This window comes from Mastigoproctus giganteus, chromosome 8 (genome assembly GCF_048544385.1).
Source record: "Mastigoproctus giganteus isolate SK-2022 chromosome 8, ASM4854438v1, whole genome shotgun sequence".
Classification (NCBI taxonomy): Eukaryota; Metazoa; Arthropoda; class Arachnida; order Uropygi; family Thelyphonidae; genus Mastigoproctus; species Mastigoproctus giganteus.
In genome coordinates, this window is record NC_143582.1 from 191,439,181 (window position 1) to 191,466,927 (window position 27,747).

General features: G+C 37.2%; 1 protein-coding gene and 1 non-coding gene across 2 annotated transcripts in view; both read right to left on the minus strand.

Moving 5' to 3' along the window:
- Window positions 1–5,165: 5,165 nt before the first annotated feature.
- Window positions 5,166–27,747, minus strand: part of LOC150082114 (diuretic hormone class 2-like) — a 45,324-nt gene continuing 22,742 nt past the window's right edge. The window contains exons 2-4 of the mRNA XM_090379987.1: window positions 22,266–22,381; window positions 8,822–8,920; window positions 5,166–5,581 (exon numbers count right to left, since the gene is read on the minus strand). Of these exons, the coding sequence (XP_090236113.1) occupies window positions 5,446–5,581; window positions 8,822–8,920; window positions 22,266–22,372 (342 nt within the window). The 5' untranslated portion in view covers window positions 22,373–22,381 and the 3' untranslated portion in view covers window positions 5,166–5,445. The remainder of the gene's footprint in view (window positions 5,582–8,821; window positions 8,921–22,265; window positions 22,382–27,747) is intronic.
- On the minus strand, window positions 5,848–5,920 carry TRNAK-CUU (transfer RNA lysine (anticodon CUU)). The gene has a single exon. It is a non-coding gene; the product is annotated as a tRNA-Lys (tRNA).

Sequence of the window (27,747 nt, forward strand, 5' to 3'; positions counted from 1 at the left end):
CAAGTAATAATTCCTCATTACAAACAGTAACCCTAAATTTCCATTTAAAAACTTCATCAGTAGCGTGTCCCAGCTCATTGACTAAACAGAATAAACACATGATTGAGTCTGTTGTGGTGGTGGAGATTAAGAAGTTATCATATTACCAGTACATTATGTATTAAGCGCCAAAGTAACTAAGGCCATGAGAACTCAGCATATTGTGTCTGTAAATTGCACGAATTCTGTGGTCGAGGTTTTGGTCTGTTTGCTGGACGAAAAAACCAACGCAATTCTGAGACCGATTAACTTATCTACACCGTGCAAAAAAGCCCATAAACATTCCTCTTGCCATTGACTGGATTCGAATCCAGGCCTGGGTTCGAATTAATTAATTATATGAACTGTGAGGACTTAGCAGTACAAACTACTCTAACGTAGAGGAGTGATAACTGTTTGGTATCTTAAGAGTACTCCTACTTATGTGATCGAATCGATATTTAAGAATTATTTATGGCCAGAACACATTTTTTGGCAGAGAAGCCGATTTTTCAAGATGTGAATTCGATTAGATTTCAATTTGTTTGCTTATAAGGTTGTGACGAATGCAGTCTTTCAACAATGTTTCCAGTGTCTATCCTATATCTTTAAGAATTTATAATGTACAGAACACAGCCTGTTATCCACAAGAACTGGATAAATTCGGCATAAAAAAGCTGGCGCCTCCGTAGCCAGGTGGGAAGGAGCAGCAGTGCGTAGCACACGCTTCTTGATTAGACCGGTGTTCGAGCCCGTCACCACCAAATACGGAAGATGCGGAAAGGTCAGGGAATGGCCACCGCATTTCCAGGAGCAATATGGCCTTAGTTGCTAATGCTCCTATAAAAAAAAAAAAAAAAAAAAAAAAAAAAAAAGCTAGAGTTAAACACTATCTCGAAGTATTACTGGATTATAAGTTAATCCCTGTAGCCTCTCTCCGAAAGAAAGTGGCATTCACTTTTTTTTAAGAAGGGAATTTAAGAAGTTACTCGGTGAGTACATTAAGGATTCTGTCTAATACTCGTCCATCGTGATCGCTATAAACTATATAAGTTTTCCCACAACTTGCTAAGCCTGGAAGTTTTTATTGACTTTGAATCAGATAAATTAAATTACAGCTCTGGTTTTAGGAACCAAGAAACACATGTGGTGAGGTTAGCATTCTTTTTTAAGTACCTCGCCTTTGATCCTCTCTCTCTTTACTTTTCCACGTCTACGTTTTCATTTCTAAAGCTAACATACTGTACCATCGATCCATCTATTAAAGTTTTACCATTGGGTTGAAGATGAAGTGTCAGGATTCTGTCAATTCTCATGGAACCATGATTGATTACAAATAAAACATCGACAAACAGTCCCCTCGTTATCTGCCAGATAATGATGCATCATCTTATACCTTCTTATTTCATTAATCCTATCAACATAATACAGCATCACCAAGAAACCATGCTAGCTTTTATGTGAACTCTACATTCAGTCAGTAGAAATATTAGTATTCTACTCAATGATATCAAAACTGCTGTAAGAAATTTCTCTAACTGCATATCCACTTTAATAATCCACAAGCAATAATTCACTGCTGTTCAAAACAGCCCTGGTAAATGTGATTAACCTTTTTATTGGCCAAGGGTTTTTCCTCATGAAAAAATACGGTTTGAATGTAGATAGCTTGTAAGACCTCTAGTCTTATCTATCTCTACTTGGAGAATTGAAAAGTTGAGTATTCTTTCAGTGTTCCTATTACAAGACATGGTCTAGAAGCTTGGAGTAGAGCAGACAGATAGTAGACATTAAATCTACATAAAGCTATGGTAATTACACTCAAAATTATTTAGAGAATGATTTCTGCAATTAGACTATTCTTTAGTGTCACCTAGATAGAAGAGTTTCTTGAATTAGATGGAAGAAGAGATTTGCAGAAAGAAGATGGCTTAAAGGGAAAAATATGGGTTTCCTGAGTCATTCACAGTGGAGTATTGTGAAATAAGTGAGAGAATAGGTTAATGAATGAATAATACTTTAGAGTATTTCAAAGCTAATATTAAGTAGAGTGTATCATTTATTGGTTGGCTGAAATTTCAGGCTGCATACACTCGCTTGTCATAAAATTCGAAACCTTTATTCGATATGACGCAGATTCCACCAGGTGTTTTGAAGAAGTCGAGTTCCAGATTTGATTATTTGACAGCTGCAGCATTTTGTGGCCTTTAGAGCTGCGAAGCCGAACTGTCCCATTCGATATATTGCAGACAATTCTCAATTCGATTCAGATCTGGAGCATTAGGCGGCCAGAGTAGACATTGGAAATCTTGGGGATGTTCCTTGAACCATTCAGACACAACAATTGCATGATGGATGGTTGCGTTGTCGTCTTGAAAGAAAAGAATCCATCAAAATCAGAGTGGAAATGAAGCACTGTTGATCTGATAAGACAGAAGGATGTTCGCTGGAGGTAATACTACCTTCTCTTGGTATGAGCAGTCCGTATTGACAGAACATGCCCCATACCATGATGCTTGAGTGGTGGACACGATGCTAACTGGCTGCATGGCTTTGAGGTTCACGCCACACTTTCGCCATGCCGTTGGTGCAAAAATAAAAAAAAACTATACATCGAGACTCGTCAGACCACATCACCTTTTTCCACTCTTCTACAGTCCAGTCTTGGCTTTAGTGGCAGGACTCCAAAAGAATGGCTTTCGTTTGGGTACACGACTAACAATACATTTCTGAAAATTGGAAACATCACCTGTTTTATCAATCACCGATTGATGAAGAAGTCCCGGCAAAGCGTACAGTGTTTATCAGATATCAAGGCACCTGTGATCATACCATGAAACAACTTGCATTTGTATACCGTACGTTTAGCTATCTGTTTAACTATTTATCTTTATTTAACTATCTGTTAACTATCAGACATCTAGTGACACCAATTGCAATAGGTTTCCATTTTTTTCCCCTCCAGTGAGTATTTCGCTTTTGTTTTCAATACATACTAATGAATGTATGTTTTGTTTTCAAAACAATTTCTAACCTATTTTTCCTATTAGAATAAAATCGTGGCCTTCTGATGACTAATACTGGAACTGTTTTCTTTTACGAATCATTAGATTTATGTTGACTTCTAAAAAGTTTTTTTTTTTTTTTTTTTTTTTTTTACTATGAGAGTCTGCAGTCTCTAATGAAGAGGATTTCAAACATTCCTCCATTCGTGGACAGGAATCGAACCCAAAATGAGATTTCATTTTATAGTTTTTATTTTTTTTAAATAATTAAGGACTACAATTATGCTAGACATCGTATGGGTTTCCTCATCAGATGAACAAAGAGACGTCCTTTCCTCACCGCTGATCATCGTCGACGGCGAATGCTGTGGTGTCAACAACACGCTGGTTGGACGCTGGAGGGCTGCAAACAAATGTGCTGGTCTGATGAGTCCAAGCACCTGGTGCAACACACCGACGGACACCTTCGTGTGTGACTCAAGACGAGTCCATGGACCCACAGACCCATCGTGCAAGGTGCCCACTATTCAGACAGATAATGGTGGTTGCTTACCATGAGGCATGTTTTGCTGGCCAGAACTAGGACCCCTCGTGCATACGGGCCAATATTTCACTGGTGAGATCTACTTGCAGCTCTTAGGAGACTATATGCACCATGCCATGTTGCATTTTTTTCCCGGACAGGAACGGGAATGCAACCTGTCATCGGGACCACACTGTGCAGGAGTGGTTCAAGGAACACAATGAAGATGTCACCCATCTTGATTGACCTGCAATTCGCTTAACCTCATTCCGAAACATCCTACAGGATGTTTTGGAATGGGAAGTGAGGCGTATGGACGCTCAACTGTAATCTCTTCCAATACTGTGAAAAGTTTTGCAGGCAGTATGGCTGCAGATACTTATAGACATCTTCAGATCATTTAAGATCGGTTGCGAAGCTGTTGCTCAGGGAAATTCTGGAGGAGTTTTGATATTGGCTCATAAACAGTTTATCATATGGATAAACAAACTATTACTCTAATTCTTATAAAAGAGTGTTTCTGCTGTAAAAGAAATACAGCAGAAAGTTCGTTTCTCTAAGAACGAGACCGCAGGAATTATAGCAAATTGTGCACCAGAATAGAACAGGTCCAGTGTGCTGGAAATGTCAATGATTCAAAGCAACGAAAGAAATTTCCAACCAAGCTATGCGGGAGGAGTCGAAGAATCTGATGTGGTGGCCGTGTGCCAATACGAAAGCCACTTATTTCTGAAAAAAATTGAAAGATTTGGCTTTCGATATCTACAGACATTTAGACCTCATGAACCCTTGTACCGAAACTCTCGTGCTCACCATTCAAGCGGCTGGAGGTGGTATCATGGTATGGGGTATAATGAACTGGGTTCGCTCATACCGTTATTAGGTAGGTCGACTTACCTTCTAGGAATATCTTTTTGCCGTATTGGACCAACTTTACCTTGCAGTACTTAATTTTTACCCGGATTGAGATGGATTTACTTGAAGAACAACGAAACTATCCACCGTGCAAAAATTGTATCTGAATGGTTAGAGGAAAATTTCCAACATCTTCCCTAATTCTCCAGATATGAATCCAATTAAGAATATCTGGGATATTCTTAATTGGATTGGTATTAATTGATATTCTTAGTTGTTAAGCGCCATTCTTTTCTTTGCAGTTTTCTACTGACCAGAAAACCTCCGATGACAAATATCCTATTGGAAGAATGGTCAGATCTGTTGCTAGACTCTCTCAAACAACTAGTAGAATCCATGCCATAACATGCAAGGGATGTAATTTGGGAAAAAGGTGGATTATCTTGAATTAAGGTTTCGAATTTTTTGGTCACTGAGTTTAATAACATTATAGGATCTTCGGAAGTACTGAATTGGTCTAACTGCGTATATATGAAACTCTTTGGAGCTGGGTTAAACTTAATTTTGGCACATTGCCTGTATGATTTTTCAAATAAGGCTTTCTTAGTAGCTCATGGATATGACTTGCGTCAGACCTTGGACCTAGGATTGGACTTAGGACCTAGGATTTATGATTTGCGTCATGGACCTTGCGTCAGAGAGAAACATCTATGGAAGCTCACTTTTAGTATTAAAATATACATAAAAAAAAATTTAACCACACATTACATTGCACAACGGAGAATTTATTGATTTTTTTTTCCCGTGACTGTACATAATCTACAATTAATAAACATAGAACACATTATACAAAACGTAAGAACTAATTGAGACTATCAACATTGATTCTAAAATTAAACAAATCATGACTGAACGCTATAATTGAGGATTTTTGAATCACTGATTTGATCACTACTTTGTATAAAGTTTTCCAGACATCGACTTAGACTGCATTTACATTATTGGAGAAATCAATATTTTTGAAATTAATTGCAGGAGGAAAATTCAGTTGGAATTCAAATCCCGGCGCCTCCTACCAGGCCCATTAGCAAAACTGGCAGCTGTCAATCCCATCAGATGTTTGGCAGCTTGACTTCCAGAAAATCCTCTAGAGAGACCAAGATCTAGACCTCTTTTCTCACTAAAAAAATTAAAATAAACAAACCATTAAAAAATAAACAAATAATAATAAAAAAAATATATCAATTTATGAGTAAAAAAATTTAATTATAAAAAAATATGTATTTTATTTAAATTAAAAACACCATTTTGTATAACCACATGCTGTATAATTTTTATATTACAGGATTATAATTATAAAACTCTAAGCTATCTATAGAATAAAATATTTAAATGGGGTAAAGAAGCAATAAAAAAATGGATTCAAAGCAAAAAAAAAAAAAAAAACGCCCAACGTGGGGCTCGAACCCACGACCCCGAGATTAAGAGTCTCGTGCTCTACCGACTGAGCTAGCCGGGCAACTGCTTTGAAACCTCCATTAACAATTTACATAATTATCTATTTTTCTTAGTGTTTATGCATATTAGGCAAAAATGTTTATAAAAACTACATAACGAAAATTGTATTCAATATAAATAACAGATTTATTTTTATCATAATGTAAAAAAAAAATTATATTTCTTAATCTGACTAATAATTATAAGAATATAATTCAATATGATATGAATGAAACGCTATAATAGCTAAATACTATACAGACAGTTTTTAAATACATTTAAAATAATATTTATTTAAAGATATTGCCTATCTTAAATTCAAATCCTTCAGAAGTCTATCTGAAGATTTTTAATACGAAGAGAAAGCTATCCAATACAGGCTCGTTTGAAATTCTCCTCAGTTCTATCGATAATGTAGTTTGAATATAATTCCAGTCTTGAATATTCTTTCAAAATTGTATTTGGAAATTGGTTCGTGACTAACGACCATCACATTCTGTAATACCAAAATGAGATGTTGGTAATTTTAGTCTCAAATCACCAATATTCTAGAGATTCGCTGTGACATAATAAACATGGTTTGTAATTTCAATCTTGGAGCACGCTTTATGATCATTTGAATATTGAGATAATGGAAATTTTCTTGGGATAAAGAACCGGGTACTATTATTCATTTAAATATTAATCTTAAGGACGAGATATTTTAAAATAAATAAATGAAAAATGCAATACTGAGAGCTCTTCGAAATTTCAAAAGGTAATCGGTTTACGAGTGACCTTTTCATATTTTATCGAAATTAAGAATAGAATTAAAGTAATCCTCGAAGATCTGACGCAGTTTTGATAAAAATATTACGATTTAGTCAAAACTTTTAAACTCCGATTAGCAGTGATGGAAAGGTTAAAATGTATTCAAACGTAAATAGTCTAATGGTAATTCCTTAAATCCGCGTCATCTCTTGTGCACCAACACCTGCGAGACTCTGGAACCGAAAGATAAATAAAAGGAATGTTGATGCTCCTTCAAGCGCATCCGGGAAGTGCCCAAGGTAAGTTTGCACTGCTGAAATAATTTACCAAGACTTAATTTACCATGCACATTAGTAAGGTGCTCTTGTCAGTCACATTCAGCGAATGAATCAAGGGAAATTAAACCCAGATTTCTTCTTCCACGTGACAATAAGTTTTATTCCGCGATATGGAAATATGGTTAGCTGAAAATACGCATCGTTGAATATTTGGACAAATTACTGGCTTAAAAGAGATTGCAACAGTTCGAAAACTAAGTAATTGAAAAGGCGGATTCATATACTTATAATGGACAAGCCATTAGCTGTAATAACCAAAACGGCTGGAAGTAAAGAGAAGAAAAAATTTGGGATGGACAGCATTCAGGAAATATAGTCACATAATGAGGAACAATAACCAAATTTGTCTGAAACATAAAATAATAAACCAATATTCTCTTCAGCATGACTTATGGAAGTGAAACTTGGCACTCACCAAAAGAATGGAAGAGAAGCGGAGAACTACACAGCGAAGAATGGAAAGAATTATACTAGGAATCAGACTGTTAGATAAGAAGAGAAACACATGGATTAGGCAGCAAACACAAATAAAGGACATTCTTATCAAAACTAAAGAACTGAGATGGACTTGGGCAGGACACATAGCTCGAAGATATGATGACAGATGAACTAAGAAAATAACATAATGGTACCCAAGAGGAGCTAAAAGAAAACCAGGAAGACAACAACGGAGATGGGCAGATGAAATTCATGAGTTGCTGGGTAGTAAATGGATGGCAATTGCAGAAAACAGAAAGAACTGGAAAGTTGCTGGAGAGGCCTTCATCCTGTAGTGGATTGAAAATGGCTGATGATGAATAACAGATTTTATAGCAATTCTTTATTTTGGAAGGCAAAGTTTTTCTCATTTCGTAAACATCTTATCACCTTCTTGTTCAAGTATATTCCTATATAAGACTTATTTATTATCGAAGACTCGTAATGAATTTTAAATTAAAAATCATAATTTAAAAAGTCATTTGTTTAATTCCAAGCAAATGCCAAAAAGATATGCGTTAAAAAAAATAAAAAATAAAAAAAACCCCGAGATTTAAGTAATTTATTTTGATGTCTGTCCTGTTTTGAGAAGTCCTATGTAGTCAAGCCGTTAAGATATGTCCCCCACCCAGGGTTGGGATCGGGGAAATGAATTAGCTGATACCGTTGCCAAGTCAGCCATTCCCCTAGATAATTGCCTGTCAGTCCCCTATACAGACTTCTGGCAAATAGTACGTTTTAAATTATATTCCCAATCTTCCCTGTTCGTGCAAGATTCCTGGCACGAACAGGCCACAAATAAACTGCATCACATTAAGCCTGTTATTATGCAATGGCAGTCCAGTCTACGCACGGTTCGAAGAGAGGAAGTTGTTCTTGCTCTGCTCCGCATGGATCATAGTCATCTAACACATTCCTTTTTGCTGAGGGCGGATGACCCACCTATGTGTGAGATGTGTAACACTATTTGTCCTCTTTTTATAGAACCACGACGTTTATTTTTTTGAGATTTTAATAATCTGGCTGAACCATCTACACTCAGTCAGATTTTAGGTGACAGAGACAACATGTCTGACGTTTTTAACTTTTTACAGTCAATCAATTTATATAGAAAGATTTAAATTTATATTTTTTATTTACATTTATGGCAGAGTATATTATGTTTACCTTCTTGACGTGATAGCCAGTTTACAGGCTACCAAATTTTTTTGTATCGGCTTTAAAATAACCAAAAATAAAATAAAATTTGAAAGTTAACGAAACTTGTTCAGAAGGCGAATAGCAGTACTGAAAACATAGAAAGGAACTTAACACGACAGACAAGGTGAGAAAACTTAAAACTACTCTCTAATATTTACCTGTTCATAGTTTCAGCTTCCAGTATTCTGTGAGCAAGGCTACCCAGAATACGCAATGTTTCTTCAGGGTCATCAACTTCCACTAGCGACCTCTTTGTTCTATTAAATGAATTACAAAGATTAAAACAAGACTTTGACAGCGAATTTAATTTTCAAAAATCTGTATGAATTTGTCTTGATAAATTCTGTTTCTAGAAGATATATTGAATTTTTAAATTGGTCACATTTAAAACGAAACCTAAAATGCAAATATTTGGCTATTTGTACAGTCTACCTTTCTTACCTAAAGGTAAACATTTTAGGGTGTAAATTTCAATGTTTTTAAACCTCCTAACTACTGCAGTATTTAGGAGTTTTTCATCCCTGAAATCCTCTCATAACTTTAGTTTTATTTTCAGTTGAATTTATTAACTTAAAACTGTATAAAGTAGAAAATTAAATCGTATAATAAATAACATTATATAAATCAGTTATTGGATATTCGGAAAGATACTGTAAGTACACTGCCCTACCATTAATGTAAGGACATCACTCCATTGATAGCTGGTCACGTCTTACCCAATCACTACGAGCAGACAGTATTATAATTGTGAATTCAAGATGATGCTATCGATGGAGTTAACAAACCTCCAACAAGGAATGATAATAGGTGCCACATAGGCAATCTGTCTATACTCTACATTTCAACGGCACGGAAGGTCACTAAGTCAATGGTTGGTGATATGACCTGAAAATGGAAGCGGATTGGTGCTGAACCTCACAAAATGACTCGGAAAACCTCAAACTGATGGAACGTGGCAGGAGAGAGGAGAGCCCTTTGCAGGGCTTTCCTGTCTCTGTTCTGATCAAAAAGCAGGTCGACGTTATTGCAGCACACACAGGCCTTCAGTTAAGTGATTTGGACACATGTCAGCACCGGAAAAATGCGCGGATGCTGCATTATATTACCACCACTAATATCACAAACCTATGTAAGACCCAACATCCTTGGACTGTAGACTAATGGAAAGCTATGTTTTGGAGTGACGAGTCACAGATGGTCTACCAATCTGACAGTGGTCCTTAGGTATCATCCAGACAATGAAATTTGGGGCAGCCTGATGGTTTTCGTAGTTTTATCTGGGATTATTGGTTGTTTTAGACAAAACCATAAATGCTGAGGGATATCTGGACGATAATGAATTACCTATGCTATGGCAGCATGTCAGAGAAGGTCAATACCTATATCAGCAGGACAACATCATACTGCTAGCATTGTGATAGACTGGTGTGAGGACACCAGCTTTGAAAAGTTGGAGGGGCCACCCCAGATTACTGATTTCACTCCTATAGAGAACCTCTGGGATGAATTGGATTGCCGGATGCATGTGAGAAGAGACTATTCAAGAAATAGAGAAGATCTGGTAGTTGATTTTTAGGCTGTATGGTGGAAACTATCGGAGGACATTTACAAACAGCTGGTGAAGAGTGTTTGACAAAGACTGGAGGCTGTCATAAAGGTTTAAAGCACACATTATTAGCTTTCCTGTAAATAAAGGTTATTTGTTGTACGCAGGTGTCCGGATATCAATGATAGGGCAGTGTATATAAGTAATGGTAATGCAGCGTTTAAGATGTTTATCTTAGAAATCATACAAATCGATAAGTTCATCTGCAAAAAAAACCTTATTTTAAACGCTTTATTTAAAATTTCCGTTCCTATTCAAGAAGGTCAGAAAGAAAAGAAAAACTGACAGCGCTTTTACCGTTATTTCAGCTGTTAAACCTATGAAAGCCTTCACTAGACAGATAAAACTAGAACACCATTTATTCATCTACTAGCTTTCCACAACAAGAGTACAACAGTTACTCATACAAAACGGGCTGCATCCAAAATTCCACAATCCATCAGTCAGGAGCTGAGTTATTCGTTCGATAATTTAGGCAGGCGAATTAATTTTCTTCAGAGAGAAACGTTTAGGGTAAAAAAGAAGATTTTATGGAAATTTGTTATGAAACTCACTGTGGCAGCAGAGTAGAATATAAAACGAGAATTACGAGGTTCCGGTTATGTTCATATAATCCGAAAAAAAAAAAAAAGCAATAAACATAGAGTATTAAAATTGCTTTTTATGCTTTCCGCTTGTTTCGAACTTTAGGGTAGACGGCGGAAGATGAAATTTTCCATAAAATGCGGCCAATATCGATAAAAGAGCGTTAGATGCGAAGTGTTTTTCTTACTTATACCCGGCGTAAGAAATCCTTTTTTTTAATGTTTTGTTGACGGCTATGTGTCGACTTCGTGAGCATTATGGAATAGAACTGCAATTTTTACCGTGATAAGTGGCTTAGAAATGGTGTAATGTGGTATCGGTAATCGATAACAGGTATGGAGGGCACATGTACACAGAACCCTGATTGAACAAAACAGCAGAACAGATTTTCGATTTAAGTAATGCCAAAGTACACTACTTGGCCGCTTTATTAGGAGGCTGGAAGGTTGGGCTATATGTGTGACCCGGTGGAACAATTAACCTTTGAATTTAAATGAGGTTCATTACCACGCATTAGTATTCTCGCCATGGTGGAGAATCCTTAAAAAAAATGCACTACGAGAGAAAGAGACCTTCACGGAAGTGATCTCAGATGCTGGAAAATATGGCTGCTTTAGTGCCAGAAATACAGATTGCGCATATAAAGGAAGCAGGTGACATAGCGGAATAGTTCAAGCTGCTGGAGGATGTGTGATGGTATGGGGGCAAGTTGTTCTCCTGGCATATCCTTAGTCCATCTAATTCCACCAGAAGGCACCATGTATGCCAGAGCATATCCGAACATTGTGGAGGGCTAGGTACATCCTATGATGCTATATGTTTATTCACATGGACAGGAGTACTTTCAAGATGTCAACGCAACAATCACCAGCTGTCAAATGTGTGAAATTGTGATTTGAGGAACACAAGAAGATTTCAGGGGACCGTCTTGGCCAGCCCAATTTCTGAATTTCGGTCCCATTGAACATCTGTAGAGCGAATGGAAGGGTATGTTCATCAGGACAATCCCTTGCCCATTTCATTTCAGGTACTGACAGTTTTATTACACGACTAGTCCAATATTCCAAGTGTCACTTTTTATGCCTCATTGTCTTCATGATACATCGTGTATGTGTATACATGATTATCCCTTTGTATAAGGCAATGGTCAGGCCACGCCTTGAGTACTGCATACAGGGCTAGACGCCTCATTTTAGGGAGGATGTAGAGTTGCTTGAGCGAGTACAGAGAAGGGCCACATGATTTGCGAGGGGAACGAAGGGGTCCTTTACCCAAGAAAGGCTTAAGTTCTGAAAATTGGAGACTAGGCACCTGCGAGGTGATCTGATTGAGGTGTATAAGGCCTTGAATGGTTTGAACAAGCTCAATGCTAATGGGATTTTTCCTCTTGCTCAGATTAAGAACCTAAGGGAGCATAAATTCAAATTGAGGAAAGACAGTTTTTGAATAGATGTGCGGAAATTTGCCTTTAGCCAGCGGGTAGCTAATTGCTGGAACAAACTTCCATCTGTCGTTGTGGAAGTTGCTAGCTTAAATAAATTCAAGGAGGAACTGGGAATGGATATGTGAAATGGTATTCATTGTTTTTTTTTTTTTGTTGATGATACATAAGTTTGCTTTCTTGCATCATAGGCCTCTACTACGTATGTTAAGCGTCAAAAGATTGAGACATTAGTAAATTATATCTTTGAATTGCGTGTTCTCTTTTCCATTTGCTTGCTGGACGAAAAACAAGTTTCTGGGAGAAGAAACCCATATAACCCTCGCCTGAGACCCACTAACTCAGCCATGTTTTGAAAAAGGTCCATACAAATTCTTCACATTATTAACGGGATTCGAACCCTGGTCTTTTCCACCTGGTGTGGGGAGGAGGATGATTATATCCACCGCGCTACCGCGAAGGCGTGGCATGTCTTCGGGGGCCAACAGCATACAGCTATTAGCTTATGGTGTTAATAAACCGTCCAGGCAGTGTACTTCCAACATCTATATTTTAACTATCGATACAAAAAATTGGTGCATTTGTAAATAATTTTAAGCTTTTAAAATTATACTGTTGGTGATGGGCATATTCTTTAACTAGCTCCATATAAATTTTGTTCATGACCCTGGAAAAAAAAGTTAGAAAAACATTGAGAAATACAATATTACAAAACTATGAATTAAAACACTATGTGTAGAACTAGACAAAATATTAACATATTAAGCGTCTCTTCTTTTCTTTGTTTTCCAATATGAATATTAGGCATATATTTTTAAATAAAATTTATTTAAAAGCTTTGGCAACCTCTGAATTAGCTTAGCGATAGAAAGTTAATTAGTGCTATTTAAAGGCATTGCTGTAAAAATAGATGCTTCACTGGTGAGAATAGCAGATTTTCAAGGCGGTGGTAGTGGGGGGGGGGATCTAGTAACTGGGGAACAGAGAGGGTTGAATTTCGGGATGAAAACGAAACATTACAGGCGTACATGATTCGGTAAATTTCTTAACTAATCTATACCTTTTATCTTCTTTTTAAACTACCAGTGAAGCCAATCCATGCCATGAGAACATTCCCCGCACTTTCTATAGCAGGTACAGTGTAGGGTGGATCCTATGATCGTCAAAGAATGTTCTACAAAACCAATCAATAAATTAAACTTTGCAAGTTTCAATAAATACTGAATTCCTGTATTTCCCAAAATTCAACTTGGTTAACAAAATTTGCATCTGGGAGTAAGCAGCTTAGCGGCTAAGTGTCGGATCTTAGTCTCTTCTACAAGGATTGTTGAAATTCGTGTTGAGTCTGTTCACCATCCTCGTTGTCCTGTAGATAAAGCTATTTCTTGTGGTTTCCAAATAAGGCTTTGAGTTTAGAAAGTCTGGCGTTTTAAAGGGTATTCGTATGTTTTCGGTCATCACAAACGAACACAAGAATAGAAGTCATCTGATTGATGCTTATTATGGGTAGACCAGTCACTGCTGCTTCCTTGGCTAATATTGCTTATTATCCAGGACTGAAGTAGATCCACGATGCCATAACGTGTTAGTTTGTTTAGGACAATATATAGGACACAATGGGGCTTAGAGGGGAACAGGTATCCTGTGTGTTATCAGACACTCAGCCTAAAACACTGATGGATCCAATATCTCTCTATTACAGAAGATTTAGGAGAAGTCCGGTTGGCCTGCCTCCCTAAAATCCACTCATCCACACCTTCTCGATGGTAAGCCCTGTTACGTCACTTAGGTGGCAACGAACGTGTAGAGTGGTTCTCTTCAAGACGCCTGGTCAGCGTGAAGAGGAAAAGACCAAACCCTCCAGCAATGAGAGCACAACAATACAAATGGCCCTCAGTCCCCACCAGCTTTCACTCTCCCTCTTACGGCAGCGAGAGGATCAGAGTGGAAGCAGAGGGTGCTAAGAATCTCTGGGTACGACCAGGCTGCCATGCACGGAAATTGAACTTGGCCTGTTATAACGTACGATCACTCATCGGTGAAGACAGGATATTAGAGCTGGAAAAGGAATTAGAAAATGTGAATTGGAATATCATCGGTTTGGCCGAAACAACAAGAAGAAAGGAATCACTTATAAGTTTATCAAGTGGAAATCTGCTGTACACCAATGGAAACAGTGAAAGGAGTGAAGGTGGAGTTGGGTTTCTGGTCCATAAAGATTTTAAAAACAACATTTTGGAATTCAAAAGTACATCACCAAGGGTGTCAAGACTAATACTCAAGATTTCTAAGAGGTACAAGCTAAAGATTATAATGATTTATGCACCAACATCGAGCCATGATGATGAAGAGGTTGAAGAAATGTACACCGAAATTGAGAGTCTTCTAGATGAGCAGAAACCCCACTACACTATTATTATGGGGGACTTCAATGCTAAGGTTGGAAAAAGGCAAAACAGCGCAGAAAGAGGAACTATAGGAAATTTTGGAATTGGTGAAAGACATAAAAGAGGTGAAAGACTTGTGGAATTTGCAGAATCTCAAGGAATGTTAGTAATGAACACTTTTTTCAAGAAAAGGGTGAACAGAAAGTGGACATGGAAGAGTCCAAATGGATTAACAACTAATGAAATCGACTTCATCCTCACTAACAGAAGATATATTGTGAATGATGTTACCGTCCTGAATAAGGTAAATGTTGGAAGTGATCACAGAATGGTAAGATGTACACTTGATATAGATGTAGGAAAGGAAAAAACTGACTCGAGTAAATAATACAAAGGTCTTTGAGATAACAGAAGAGCAGAAAAAGCAGTATGTACTGGAACTTAAGAACAAGTATGAGCTTCTGCAAACTGCTGAGGACCAAGATATCGACGAAGAATATTACAACTTTTTGAAAGTGATAAAGCCCAAGAAACCTACAGGGAAACAGAAATCCAAAGAAGAAAAAATTAGTCAAGAAACACTTGTCATGATGAACCAAAGACGACAAATGAAGAGCAAGAAAAACACTGACAGGGAGAAAATTGAGTATACTGAGTTATGCAAAGCCATTAGAAAGAGACTCAGAGAGGACATAAGAAGATTTAACACAAGAAAAGTAGAACAAGCATTAAGGGAAAACAAAGGATTTAAATCAGCAGCCATGAGCAGTAATACAGAAAGACAAATGATACTGAAACCCAAGAATAGCGATGGTGTACTTATAAACAGCAGAGAAGGCATAATTCAAATAGCAGAAGACTACTATAGAGAATTATACAAGGAGAGAGGGAATGATACCAGCAGTGGGGAAGATGGATTGCAAAGTAGCAACACATACGACATACCCGATATTCTTCCTGATGAGGTAGAACATGCATTGAAGAAAATGAAGAATCGGAAAGCCCCGGGGGAAGATGAAGTTACTGTAGAGTTGTTAAAATTGGGAGGAAGAGACATAACACAAAAACTGGCAAGGCTCTTCACAAAGTTCATTAGAAAAGGTGCGATGCCTAAGCAGTGGAATAATGCAATCATAGTTTTGCTGCATAAAAAAGGAGATAAATCAGAAATTGGAAATTATAGACCAATTAGCTTGTTATCCCATATCTACAAGTTGTTCACAAGGGTCATTACTAACAGATTAGAAAGAATACTTGATGAGAATCAACCGAAAGAGCAAGCTGGCTTTAGGACAGGATTCTCAACTATGGATCACCTTCACGTAATATCACAGCTAATGGAGAAAGCAAATGAATATAAAACACCATTATGCCTGGCATTTGTGGATTATGAAAAGGCATTTGACTCCATACAGCATAAGGCAATGTTTCGGGCACTGGAAAGACAAGGCAAAATCATAATATACTCCATATATTATGATTTTGAAGAAAATATATGAGAGTGCTACATCCTTTATTAGACTAGACAAAGACAGTAGCAAATTTAAAATCGAGAAAGGAGTTCGACAAGGAGACACAATATCTCCGAAGCTGTTTACTGCTGCCCTTGAGGAAGCTTGAGGAAGCATTGAGGAAGCTCAATGTGAACGGAGAGTACCTAAACCATTTACGATTTGCAGATGACATTGTGGTCATAAGCCACGATCCCAAAGAATTAGAGGAAAATCTTAATCAGTTATGCACAGTTAGTAAGGATTTTGGACTAAAGATGAATATGGCTAAAACAAAAGTAATGATGAACAAGTATGCCACGGAAAGGGAAATAATGATTGAAGGAGCAGTAATTGAAAAGGTGGAGTCATATACTTATCTGGGACAAGTTATTAGCTGTAATAATGATAAATGGCTGGAAGTCAAGAGAAGAATAAATTTTGGATGGAGAGCATTCAGGAAATATAGTCACATACTGAAGAGCAATATCCCAGTTTGTCTGAAACGTAAAATAATGAACCAATGTATACTCCCCACCATGACTTATGGAAGTGAAACTTGGGCACTCACCAAAAGAATGGAAGAGAAGCTAAGAACTACACAGCGAAGAATGGAACGAATTATATTGGGAATCAGACTGTTAGATAAGAAGAGAAACATGTGGATTAGGCAGCAAACTCAAGTAAAGGACATTCTTATCAAAACTAAAGAACTAAAATGGTCTTGGGCAGGACACATAGCTCGAAGACATGATGACAGATGGACAAGAAAATAACAGAATGGTACCCAAGAGGAGCTAGAAGAAAACCTGGAAGACAAAGACGGAGATGGATAGATGAAATTCATGAGTTTGTGAGTAGTCAATGGATGGCCAGTGCTCAAAACAGAAGGAACTGGAAAGTTGCTGGAGAGGCCTTCATCCTGCAGTGGATTGAAAATGGCTGATGATGATGATGATGATAGGACACAAATGCCAATGTACTGCTGCTTTCGTGATAACCGATCTTTCCCTTGTAAAACCATGCTGACCGTTGGTTGTGAAACGATCAATGTCTGGGCTGTACTTCAGAAGATTATCTTTGGAGTCGCCTTTATATACGGGAACGTCGTCGACCTTGAAGTGAGTGGTATAAGTGTAGGTGCTCGACAAGTTGAAGGATATTGGGAATCAAAGTGTTGCACCATTTATTTCAGAATATCAGTGGAATCTAATATTAAAGTTTGATAAGGCATGTATGAAACGTCCATGCTAAGAAAATTGAGTCTATCATGTTAGTTGACTGAGAATAATGCTAGTTTGCCATATTGTTTTTAGAACAGTAGACACCTTAGAAGGGATTTGATTGAAGTGTATAATGCCTTGAGGGAATTAATAAAATGAATGAGGAGGAATATTCTCAGTGGATACTGAGGCCCGAACCAGAGGGTGCTGCCTGAAGGTGAACTTATGAAGTTCACCTTCGAGCAGCGTATTGCGGAATTTTGGAACAATTTTCTTGCAGTGGTTTGTTATCTAGTGGTATGAACTATTTTATTACTACAAAGTTTGTGAATGAATCTAAGGTTTTTAAATATATCTTCTGAAAAGAAAACGAAACCTTTAGAGATATAGTTGATGGATCTTATACCGAACTTGGATAAAAACTAATTTTACTAATGTTATTTTGCATCACACTGTTCCTAACATGCCTCGACTCTATTCGAAGCCATATTAGGGAACAGGTTCCCTTTCTTCCTAAGTAAATATTAATGTTTGTATTAGAATGACAAAATGATATAAAAACTCGAACTTTTGATCGAGCTGCCAAAAAAAAATAAAATAAAATGAAAAAATAATAAATAAATAAATAAATAAATACACAAAAAAATAAATGAAGTAAAATTCCAGTTGTTATCGTTTTCGGAAAATTAACGATACACTGTTCAAATTGGAAATTGTTTCCCACATGTCAGCTGACAATAAACACCTGCCCACTTCTTCCCTAAATTTCCTTAAGCCTTCTCGCATATTAGTTCATGGCTAATATGGTACTTCCCTTCAGTTTATACAAATCTCCCCAACTTCTCGTCCTTCTCCTCTTCTAGTAGATATATATATCACCCTCGTTCATTTTATTCATTCTCTTTTAGGGGCTTATACGCCTTAATCAGATCCCCTTCTTCCTTTCTCAGTTGCCTAATTTTAATCTTTGAAGACTACATCTTGAGCTTTTCCTCAGAGAAATATATCTTCTTACTAGTTTGACAGTTCTTTAGTACCTTTCAAGAGGTGTGTTCTTTTTCTAGGTGCGATCTAATACCAAGCCAGCTCTCCATGAGTTTGTAGAGCTCCTGTTGTAAGGTGCTTGAACACATCTGGAGCTAAGGATCCATGCCATCCATATGAAATACCATAATTTTTAAAGAATTTCTGAACATCGTTTGACCTCATCCCACAAATGTTAAATGGGATTTAAATCAGGGAAAATCTGGCCACTGGAGGAGGATAAGGTGAAGTCTTCAGAGGGTTCAGCAAAAACAGCATGAACATCGAAGCGTGTACAGTACGTGCTTGACAATGACGATACGATCAGTCTGCAAGATGCATTGCTTGCACACTACAGCTTCTTCCAGTTGTCTGTTCTCCAATCGCGGTACCAAGTTAGATGCACGTGACTGTGATGAGTTAGCAGGGGATGTCAAGTCGGCCTTCTGCTCTGATGCCCTATAGTACGATGGCGAGTATACGTCGAATAGGCCTGCTGCGAAGTGCTCTGCACTGTCCTACATTGTATTCTGTGGTCAGTTGTGCCACGTGGCCTTATAGTTTATTCGGAAGAGCCCCTGCCTCATCCAGCTCTTCCACACGTTTGAGCACACAGATTCGAACCTAGATCGAACCCAGACCTCTCCCAAGTAGCGAAACCACTATACCATCATGAGGATCTTGAAATTTTAAAATTTAGTTCTTCTTATAATTCACTAAATGTGAGAAAATCTTGGAGTTCACGATTATAGCAGATTTTAAATAAGATGTGGTAAATTTAACTTCAGAGTATTTGAACTAAGAACGGAAAATCCAACAGTTGCAAGTCACCCTAGCTATTCGATTAACAGTAAACTTAGGTGTGCTCAAGGGAGCGACAACTTGTGTAAGGAAAATGTAAATACGTGACAGTTTCCAAGCTTAAATCACCGGTAATTTCGTTACAGAATATTTTAAGAGTGACTATTCGATAAAGTTTTAACGATGCACTACTCAAGTGAGCAACTATGTTTTCCCCTAGCACACATTTTGTTAGCGTGTTTACATCAGACTTTCCAAAAGGCATGTATTGTGGGACATTAGAGTATGATGGAAGCCGCATGGATATGTAGCTTGGAATTTATGGTTAAGTTCCTTTATAAAATATGCAAGAAAATGTAAGATGCATATGTGTCGTAAGACTAGATTTACATTTTTTGCTTAAGTGTAGAAATTGTTAGCATTTAGTGAATTTGGTACAGCAGAATGAGACTTTTCTTGGCTTAGAAATTGTCCCTAAAAAGGAGAGGCTAAGCTTATAATTATTAGTATTTTTTAAAAATAGAATGATATACAGTAATTGTATATTCAACTTGAAAGTAGCGCCCTCTCTGGGTGGAAGTTAAAGTGTGTATATTTGGCAGAAGAATTGAAATCCATCTTAATTTAACGAATTCTTTCACAAAATGTAGTCCCATATGAAAATAAACTATTTTAACATTATAAACTTTACTGTTAGCGTAATTTATAGCTAAAATTTAAACGGAATTATTTATTTCGATAAAAATAAACAAGATCGAATAGGAATACATTTTTAAATAGCGTTTAGTAAAATGCCTTTCTGCGCATGCTTTGACTGCTTCACCAATGGCGATAGCTTTACCAACTGCTCCCACTACTTCAGTTACTAAAATATGACTTAAGAAAATTGCATCTGGAATGTATAAGACAATATTGAACTTAAGTTCTTTCTTAAAGAAACTCCTGTGCAAACTGTTGCTAAGATCGGCGTGTTCAAACACCGCACTCTTTGTACAGCGTATGAATACATTATAAGTGACGAGTTATTTTCCATTGTTTGAAAACAATGGCTAACTAGACAATTTTTTGAAGAAGTTTATCAATTATTTTACAAGTTAATTTGAGAGTAATAAATAATAAAATGCATACATAAAAAATAGAAAAATGTAGTATCAAATACCACAATATTACATATGATCCTAATGGTTAGTGACACTTTTAAATGAATTCGCAATTTAGCCATTTTGGCTTGAAAATAATCAAGAGAATTTTTATCAATAATACAAACAACTTTGATACCAAACTAGCTGACATATTTTTTAGAATATCTCCTTAGCCTAAGTAGTATTCGTCAGGCATATGCAACTTAATGAGCAATCTTCTCTAACCTTTAAGAGTGGAATGTGAAGTGATTCTCTTCCAATTCTGCATCCATTGCCTCCCATAAGGTTATATAATTACTTCTGTTTGCTATACTATCCATTCATTTGACCCATCTGTCCTTGTTTAATTGCATCGACCTCTCATCGAGCAGTAAATACACACCGGTGTAACTGTGTACTAACTTTGGTCGTTGCATTCTAGAATAAAGCTTCGTTTTCTCTATCCCCGATTAATGTAAAGTGTAATTAATACTGTCATTAGAGTATCTGAACTCATTATCAAATTCTGTGCGACTTATTGTAAGGTGAGCTGTATTCTGTTACTATTATTACAGTTAAATACATTATAGAGTGTTTATCATTCGTAGCTTGCCTAAGTATTTTGTTCTAAACAGTGATTATGATAAATTTTAATGAGTTTTAGGCTGTAAGTCAATTCGAGGTCAATATTTCTACACAAGCCCCGTTATCTTCTCCTCAAATGAAGTACGAAAATTGCAAATACAATGGAAAGTCACTAATAGAATTAAAAATATTGGAAATCAGATAATACAACAGGTGTGGATAAATCCATAAAATCCTAGACGCACATCCTTATAAAGGACTAACTCGTTATTAATTCCATTCTCTAATATTCTAATAAGGCATTAATGAAGTTCAATGATGAACTTCGTGATTGATGAAGAAAACAGTTGTTGTAGACAATATTAGCTCCATCTACTTTAATGTGCAGAAAGAGTTAAAAATAAATAGATCATTAATTTTTGAAAGTAATCGAATGATTTTAAATTAACGTTTATATTAACATGCAAATGAGCTCATCGAATATGTTAATAAAAATACGCTGATATAAGACAATGGAAGGATGAAGCGTATTATTTTGCATAATCTCCTATCTCTTTAAAAAGTGTCCTTTCTAATGACATTCAACAATCAAGACGATTAATTAATAGCTGATAGTGCTCATGACTTAACTGTTCCATATTATCATAATTCGTTCATTGTCAGATTTCTAATTAACCTTTCGGTCCTTGATAATCAACCGTATACGTAAGAAAAGGGCTGAAAATATACGATAACCAGGTAGGGTTAAATGCGACAATACAAGTGGGGATTCGATGGTGAAAGTTAAATGCAGATTAAGTGATCCCATAGGAGTTTGATGGTTCTTTCTAAATGGTACTTTCCACGCACTCTTTTATTTTCCTAATAAATCACGATATTAATTACTGTTAATTAACTCAAGATTGCTGCGATAATAATGAAAAATGGCCCATCAGGTCCAGGGTAAGTGACACTGCTTTTAAGTGATATCGTTAAGTAGGAAAAGGAGAGACAGAAAGTCGTCACCTATAATAATGGTGAGATTTTCTGCAATGGAAAATGTTCACCAGCTAGACCTGAAAAAGAAAAGTAGGATCAAAATCAACTTACTGTCTCGGATTGTTCATAAAAGTAGCGGACTTTTGTCTTCTTCTAAAACTTTGGCCATTCCGAAAGACATTTGAATTTTAAATTTGGAAAAGTAACAAATTTTTCAGCGAAGCATCCTTTGTAAATCTCATTTGAGCCCTCTGATTATTGTGAAAGAAACTCACCGAAACAAATTTCACTCCTGAAGCAACATCGACCCTAAATGGTATAAGTAATAAAATGTGAGTTAAGATGATTGTGTTTCTACTTACCTTTCGCTAGACTGGCTAACTGGAATGCCAGAGCAAACGACAAATAGTACGAGGAGATGAAGAACAAAAGCTATGCGGAGGGTCATAGAAGGTGTAGACTTGGACATCCTGGTACACTGAAACAAAAAAATATATATATACATTCGTAAAGCTGAATAATAATAATTAAATAAAAGGCTGGTTAAGTCTGTAAATTTCTGGAGGGAGGAGAAGTGACCCTCATTTGAGATTTAAGAGGCATATAAAAAATCAACGATTTCTGACATCATAATGGGTTCAAACCCATGCCGTTTCCAGATAGTGTGAAAGGACCGAGATCATGATCACAGTAATATTCGCAAGCTATTTAAAACAATGTTTCTCCATCTAGAATTTTTATAAATATTATTTATTCAAGTAAAGGAAAAGGAAAGGTTACATCTACCCCTAGACAGCAAACATTTGCTAGGAGGGTAAACGTAACCATAACAGATTAACAATATACACTGTGCTGCCACTTTATTAGTACACCCACCTAGTAGTGTGTTAAGCCTCCTTTAGCCTTCAAAACAGCCTGAATTCGTCTAGGCATGGATTGAACAAGATGCTGAAAACGCTGTCCAGGAATGGAGTACCGTGCGGACATGAGTGTGTTACGCAGTTCCTTGAGATTCGACGGAGGTGTAGGCCTGCAGCGAACAGCCCTTTCCAGCTCATCCCAAAGATGTTCAATAGGATTGAGATCCGTGGACTGAGCGGGCCACTGCAGCAAAGAAAAGGCATTGTCATGTTCCTGGAACCATTCCATAGTGATTCGGGCTTTGTGCACCGGCGCATTATCCTGCTGGAAGTTACCATCTGACTGAGGATAAATTGTCAACATGAACGGATGCATTTGGTCAGCAATGATGTTTAGGTACGATGTGGCATTCAGACGTGAATCTTTGAGTAACAATGGACCCAACGTGTGCCAAGAAAACATTCCCTACACCATAACACTGCCCCCACCACCTTGCACAGTAGTCGTCAGACATGACGGGTTCATGGATTCATGTTGTTTTCACCGAATTCTGAGCCTTCCGTCAATATGATGCACCGGGAACTTCGACTCGTCAGAGCAAGCAACTGTTTTGCAATCCTCGATAGTCCAGTGCTGGTGTTGCTGTGCCTACAGGAGGCGTGCTCTCTTGTCCTTCATTGATAACAAAGGTACGCGATGTGGCCGTCGGCTGTTGTAGCCCATTCGGAACAAAGTGCGACTAGTGGTCCGTTGCGATATTTTGTTCTGCGCACCAAGGTTGTATTCTGACGTGATGTGCAACATTGTGGCCCGTCTGTTTGCTTGCACAATTCTAGCCATCTTCCTCTGACCTCTCTCATCAACAAGCGATTTTTCCACACTCCCAGGAGTGCCGTTGAGAGGATGTTTTCTGTTCGTTGCACCCTTGAAACTGTGGTGCGTGAAAAGTTCAGGAGAACTGCCGTTTAAGAGATGCTTTGTCCAGCACGTCTTGCACCTACTGCCATGCCACGTTCGAAGTCCGTTAGATCACACCTTTTCCCAATTCTTTGTATGATTAACTGATACTAGAAAGGTTGTTTTGCTGCATTTATATCCATAACTGTGGTCATGTGACTTGCAACGTTGAGGGACAAACCATTTGTGTGCACAGCAGGGGTGTACCTAATAAAGTGGCAGTACAGTGTATAATAAAAGATTAGAATCGTACGAACATGTTATGAGAATGGGGGAAGAGACTACCTAAAAAAGCAATGGAATGGACACTCACCTAGAAGGAAAAGGAGAGGAAGACCTAGAAGCACATGGATATAGAAAGTGAAGGCAGCTGTGGAAAAGAAGAAAATGGAGACTGGGAGGACAGAAAAGAGTGGAGGAACAAAATTTAAATATAAAAATTAATAAATAAATAAAAGTTAGCTCGATGATTGATACCATGGAGAAATCCAAAGAAGACTTTAATTTTATGTTTCTAGCATTCTTTTTCTTAAAGTTATTCGCAATTTCGTGAGCTGCCATTTAAAATTACCAATCTGTATTAATACGATAGTAAACACATTAAGAATGGTTAAAATAGTAATAGTATTAAGAGTAGTTTTAATTTTGGCATTACCAATGTGCCCAAAAATGTAGAAGAAGATTAACAGTTTGGTTATTTCCAATAAATTTTTAATCTCATCATATGCTTTATCCACCATTCTTATACTACAAAGTTTTCACTTTTTGTCCAATAAAATATTCACTGCCAAAATTATGTTTCCCCTGAGCTCAAGAAAACGCCGTTGTCTGTAGCCAGCTGGCTGATTGAGTAGTTTCATCGAGACTCTTTCCTGCTTCTTGATGGGTTGAAAGTGGATTTTCTCTCTTAAGTGTTAAAAGCCACAAGAGCCAATGTCCATAAAGTACCAATGCATCTGGCTCCATAAAATTTATTGGTTAGCTATACCTTCCTCGACAATAGAGCCACGCGCTGATAAACTACCCATTACGACTTTATTAGAGGTCATCCAGCTTCAAAAGTGGTTTATGGAAACAGATAATATGTATTTCAGAAAAACATTTGAACCATGGATGTACGAGTGGATAGTAAAAGCGGATACTTTCGTTCCAGATATTGTAGAATAACTTCTTTGCACGCCCACTTGACTTATAGTGACGCGTGTAAACTGTACCCATAATGCATATTCCTTTCCCCAAAAATGTACAGGTGGCGCTCAGAGTGGCCAACTATTTTAGGACGCTACACACAAGATGCACTACTTTAACATTATTACTCCCAGAGGGCGAGAAATAAAGCTATTATATGCAGTTATCTGTCTCATAAAAAAGTTTTTTATTTTATTTTTTCATGTAACCAAAAAAAACAAGTCAGTGAGGATCTCATAAATCGTAACTGCTTGTACCAGGTTTCGCATCGAATATTATTCCCTAAAGCAAACTCAATGTTTTGAACAAGAGCAAATAATTGGCCCAAAAGGTCTGCAAGCTTCGAATCAGAATCCCAAGAGAAACGTATGAGATACGAGAGACTTTTTCCTGTGTTCGTATTTTACTATGCAAATTCAAGGAAGAAACACCATTAAGATATTGGTTACAACGCTTAGATCAGTGTTGTTTCTAACCGACCACAAATAAAGTTGTATTAAATAACATTAATATTTATTCATTAATATTTTAAAATAGCTTTAACATTAACTATAACTTTGTTTTTCTCAGATGCGAACTACTTTTGATTCTGAAATTTAAATTATATCAAAAACAACAAATGCAACCATAAAAAGAATATTTGATGGACCACCAGGTGATCTACATTTAATACTTGAGTTAAATATTGACAGGGCTTGTTTATTAATAACATGTTCGGGCCCCTACTTAATTAATGAAAATTTCAAAAAGAGGAGACAGCCAAAGAAACCAAAGACAGCCAAATCCAGGAACAAAATAAAACAAATAAATACTCTTTATTGCACAATGAGATAAATTGAACAGTATTATTATAGAAGCCTTTCGCAGCCACAAGACCTTAATAGTGCAAAGTAGGTTAACAGATTATAAGTTAAAGTTCATCATCAAACTCTAAAGGCTTCGCCTTGTCGCTGCAACCATCCATCTCTGTCTACTACTGAACGTTTCATTTCCTCATAAACCCTAAAGTTCATTTTCATCATTAGGTTTTCCAAAGTTTTCTTCCTTGGTCGTCCCCTTCCTTTCTTTCCCAATATTTTTCCTTCTGAGATATTCACTAAAAATTTGTTACGTCTTAGGGTGTGTCCTAAAAATTTAGATTGTCTTTTTGTCGCCGTCGTGAGTATCTGCCGCTTTTCTTGCATCTCGGTCAAGACATAGATTCATTGGATCGTCGCTCGGTCCAGCTAATCCTCAACGTCCTCCTCTAGACCCACATCTCCAATGCCTTCAGTCTCTTGATATCTTGCTTGCATAATGTCCAGGTTTCACTTCCATACAGCAGCACACTCCAAACGAATGACTTGGCAAACTTTTTCCTGGTCTTCCTGTCGATATGTCTGCTGGTTAGAATATTTGGTTGTTACTGAAAGCTTGCTTGGCAAGGGTGATTCTTCTTCTGATCTCTGTAGCGCAACGCTTGTCCTGGGTAATGAAATTCCCAAAATAACAAAACTGTTCCACTTTGTTGTTCCCCATTTTGATGTTTGTTTGAGGTTGTTCATCATTCTTGGTGACAACAAGTATTTTAGTCTTTTGTGCATTTATCTTTAGATGTGAATCTTGTAGCCTTAATGATAGCCTTTCAAACATCTTACACAGCTCCTGCTCTGAGTCAGCTAATTAAATGCTATGTCGTCCGCGAATCTGATGCAGTGAATCTGTTGTCGACTAATCTTGATACCCTTTGCTTCTTGCTTCATTTTTGTTATGGATTCCTAGATGAACATGTTGAAAAGGTACGGGGATAAAGAGCAACCCTGCCTCACACCTCTCCTGATCCTTGTCTCCTTTATGGTACCATTAATATCTGTTTCAGTATGTTGTGTCTTGTACAGATGAAGGATAAGCCTTCTGTTTCTTCAGTCCAGGCCAAAGTTTTTAATGACTCTGAACAACTTCGTAGATTGGAGTAGGAATAGAATAGTTTCACGATAATTTATTTCATCAATGAAAAATCTCTTGGGAACGCAGTTTAGCTCCAGAACTATGGGGAGAAGTTTTGATATGAACTTGACTATTATGCAGACTGTTGCTGTGACAGATAAATGCAGATTTTGACCTAAATCCAGGTGAGGGCACACACCATGTACGCTGCAGTCTACAGCTTCTATGACGCTCAGATTTCTAGACAAGGTCGCATATCTCTATTAGGGATTACCCTGACTTCTAATCTCTTTTAGCATAAGCATATCACAAATATTGCTGCTTCTGCATCTAAAAACTGGGTTTTCTCTTTCGCTCTCGGCGTTACTTTTCTTCCAGAGTTCACTCTGTACAAATCGAAATCCTCCCTACTATAGAATATTGTTACCAAATATGGGGCGGTGCCCCCAAAAGTTCTCTCAGGCTTATAATTCCGTTCAAAAGAGGGCAGTCAGGTTAATGAGCCTCTCCGTTCTGTTTCACAGACGTTCTGTTTCTTCTGCGTGCATTTTCTACAGATACTTCCATGGGCACTGTTCTTCTGAATTAGCTGCTATAATTCTCGCTCTCTCTCTCTCTCTCTCTTCCAAAGCAGTCCAGACACATGCCTCAATCAGTCAATATCCTTCTACCGTCCAAGTTCAAACTCACAGAGCCAATTTTTTTCCTTCCTCGTTTATTCATTCAACTTCCGTTTTTTGGAACAACCTTCATACGTATTTCATGAAAATTATAATCTGCAGAAGTTCAAGACTAATATCAACAAATATCTTTTTTCATTTTCTCTACCTTCAAACCATTCACGGTACTAAGTACTACAGGTTCTAATACCTTTCGTGTTTGGGGTTTTCTTAAGAAAAAGAAAAAAATTCA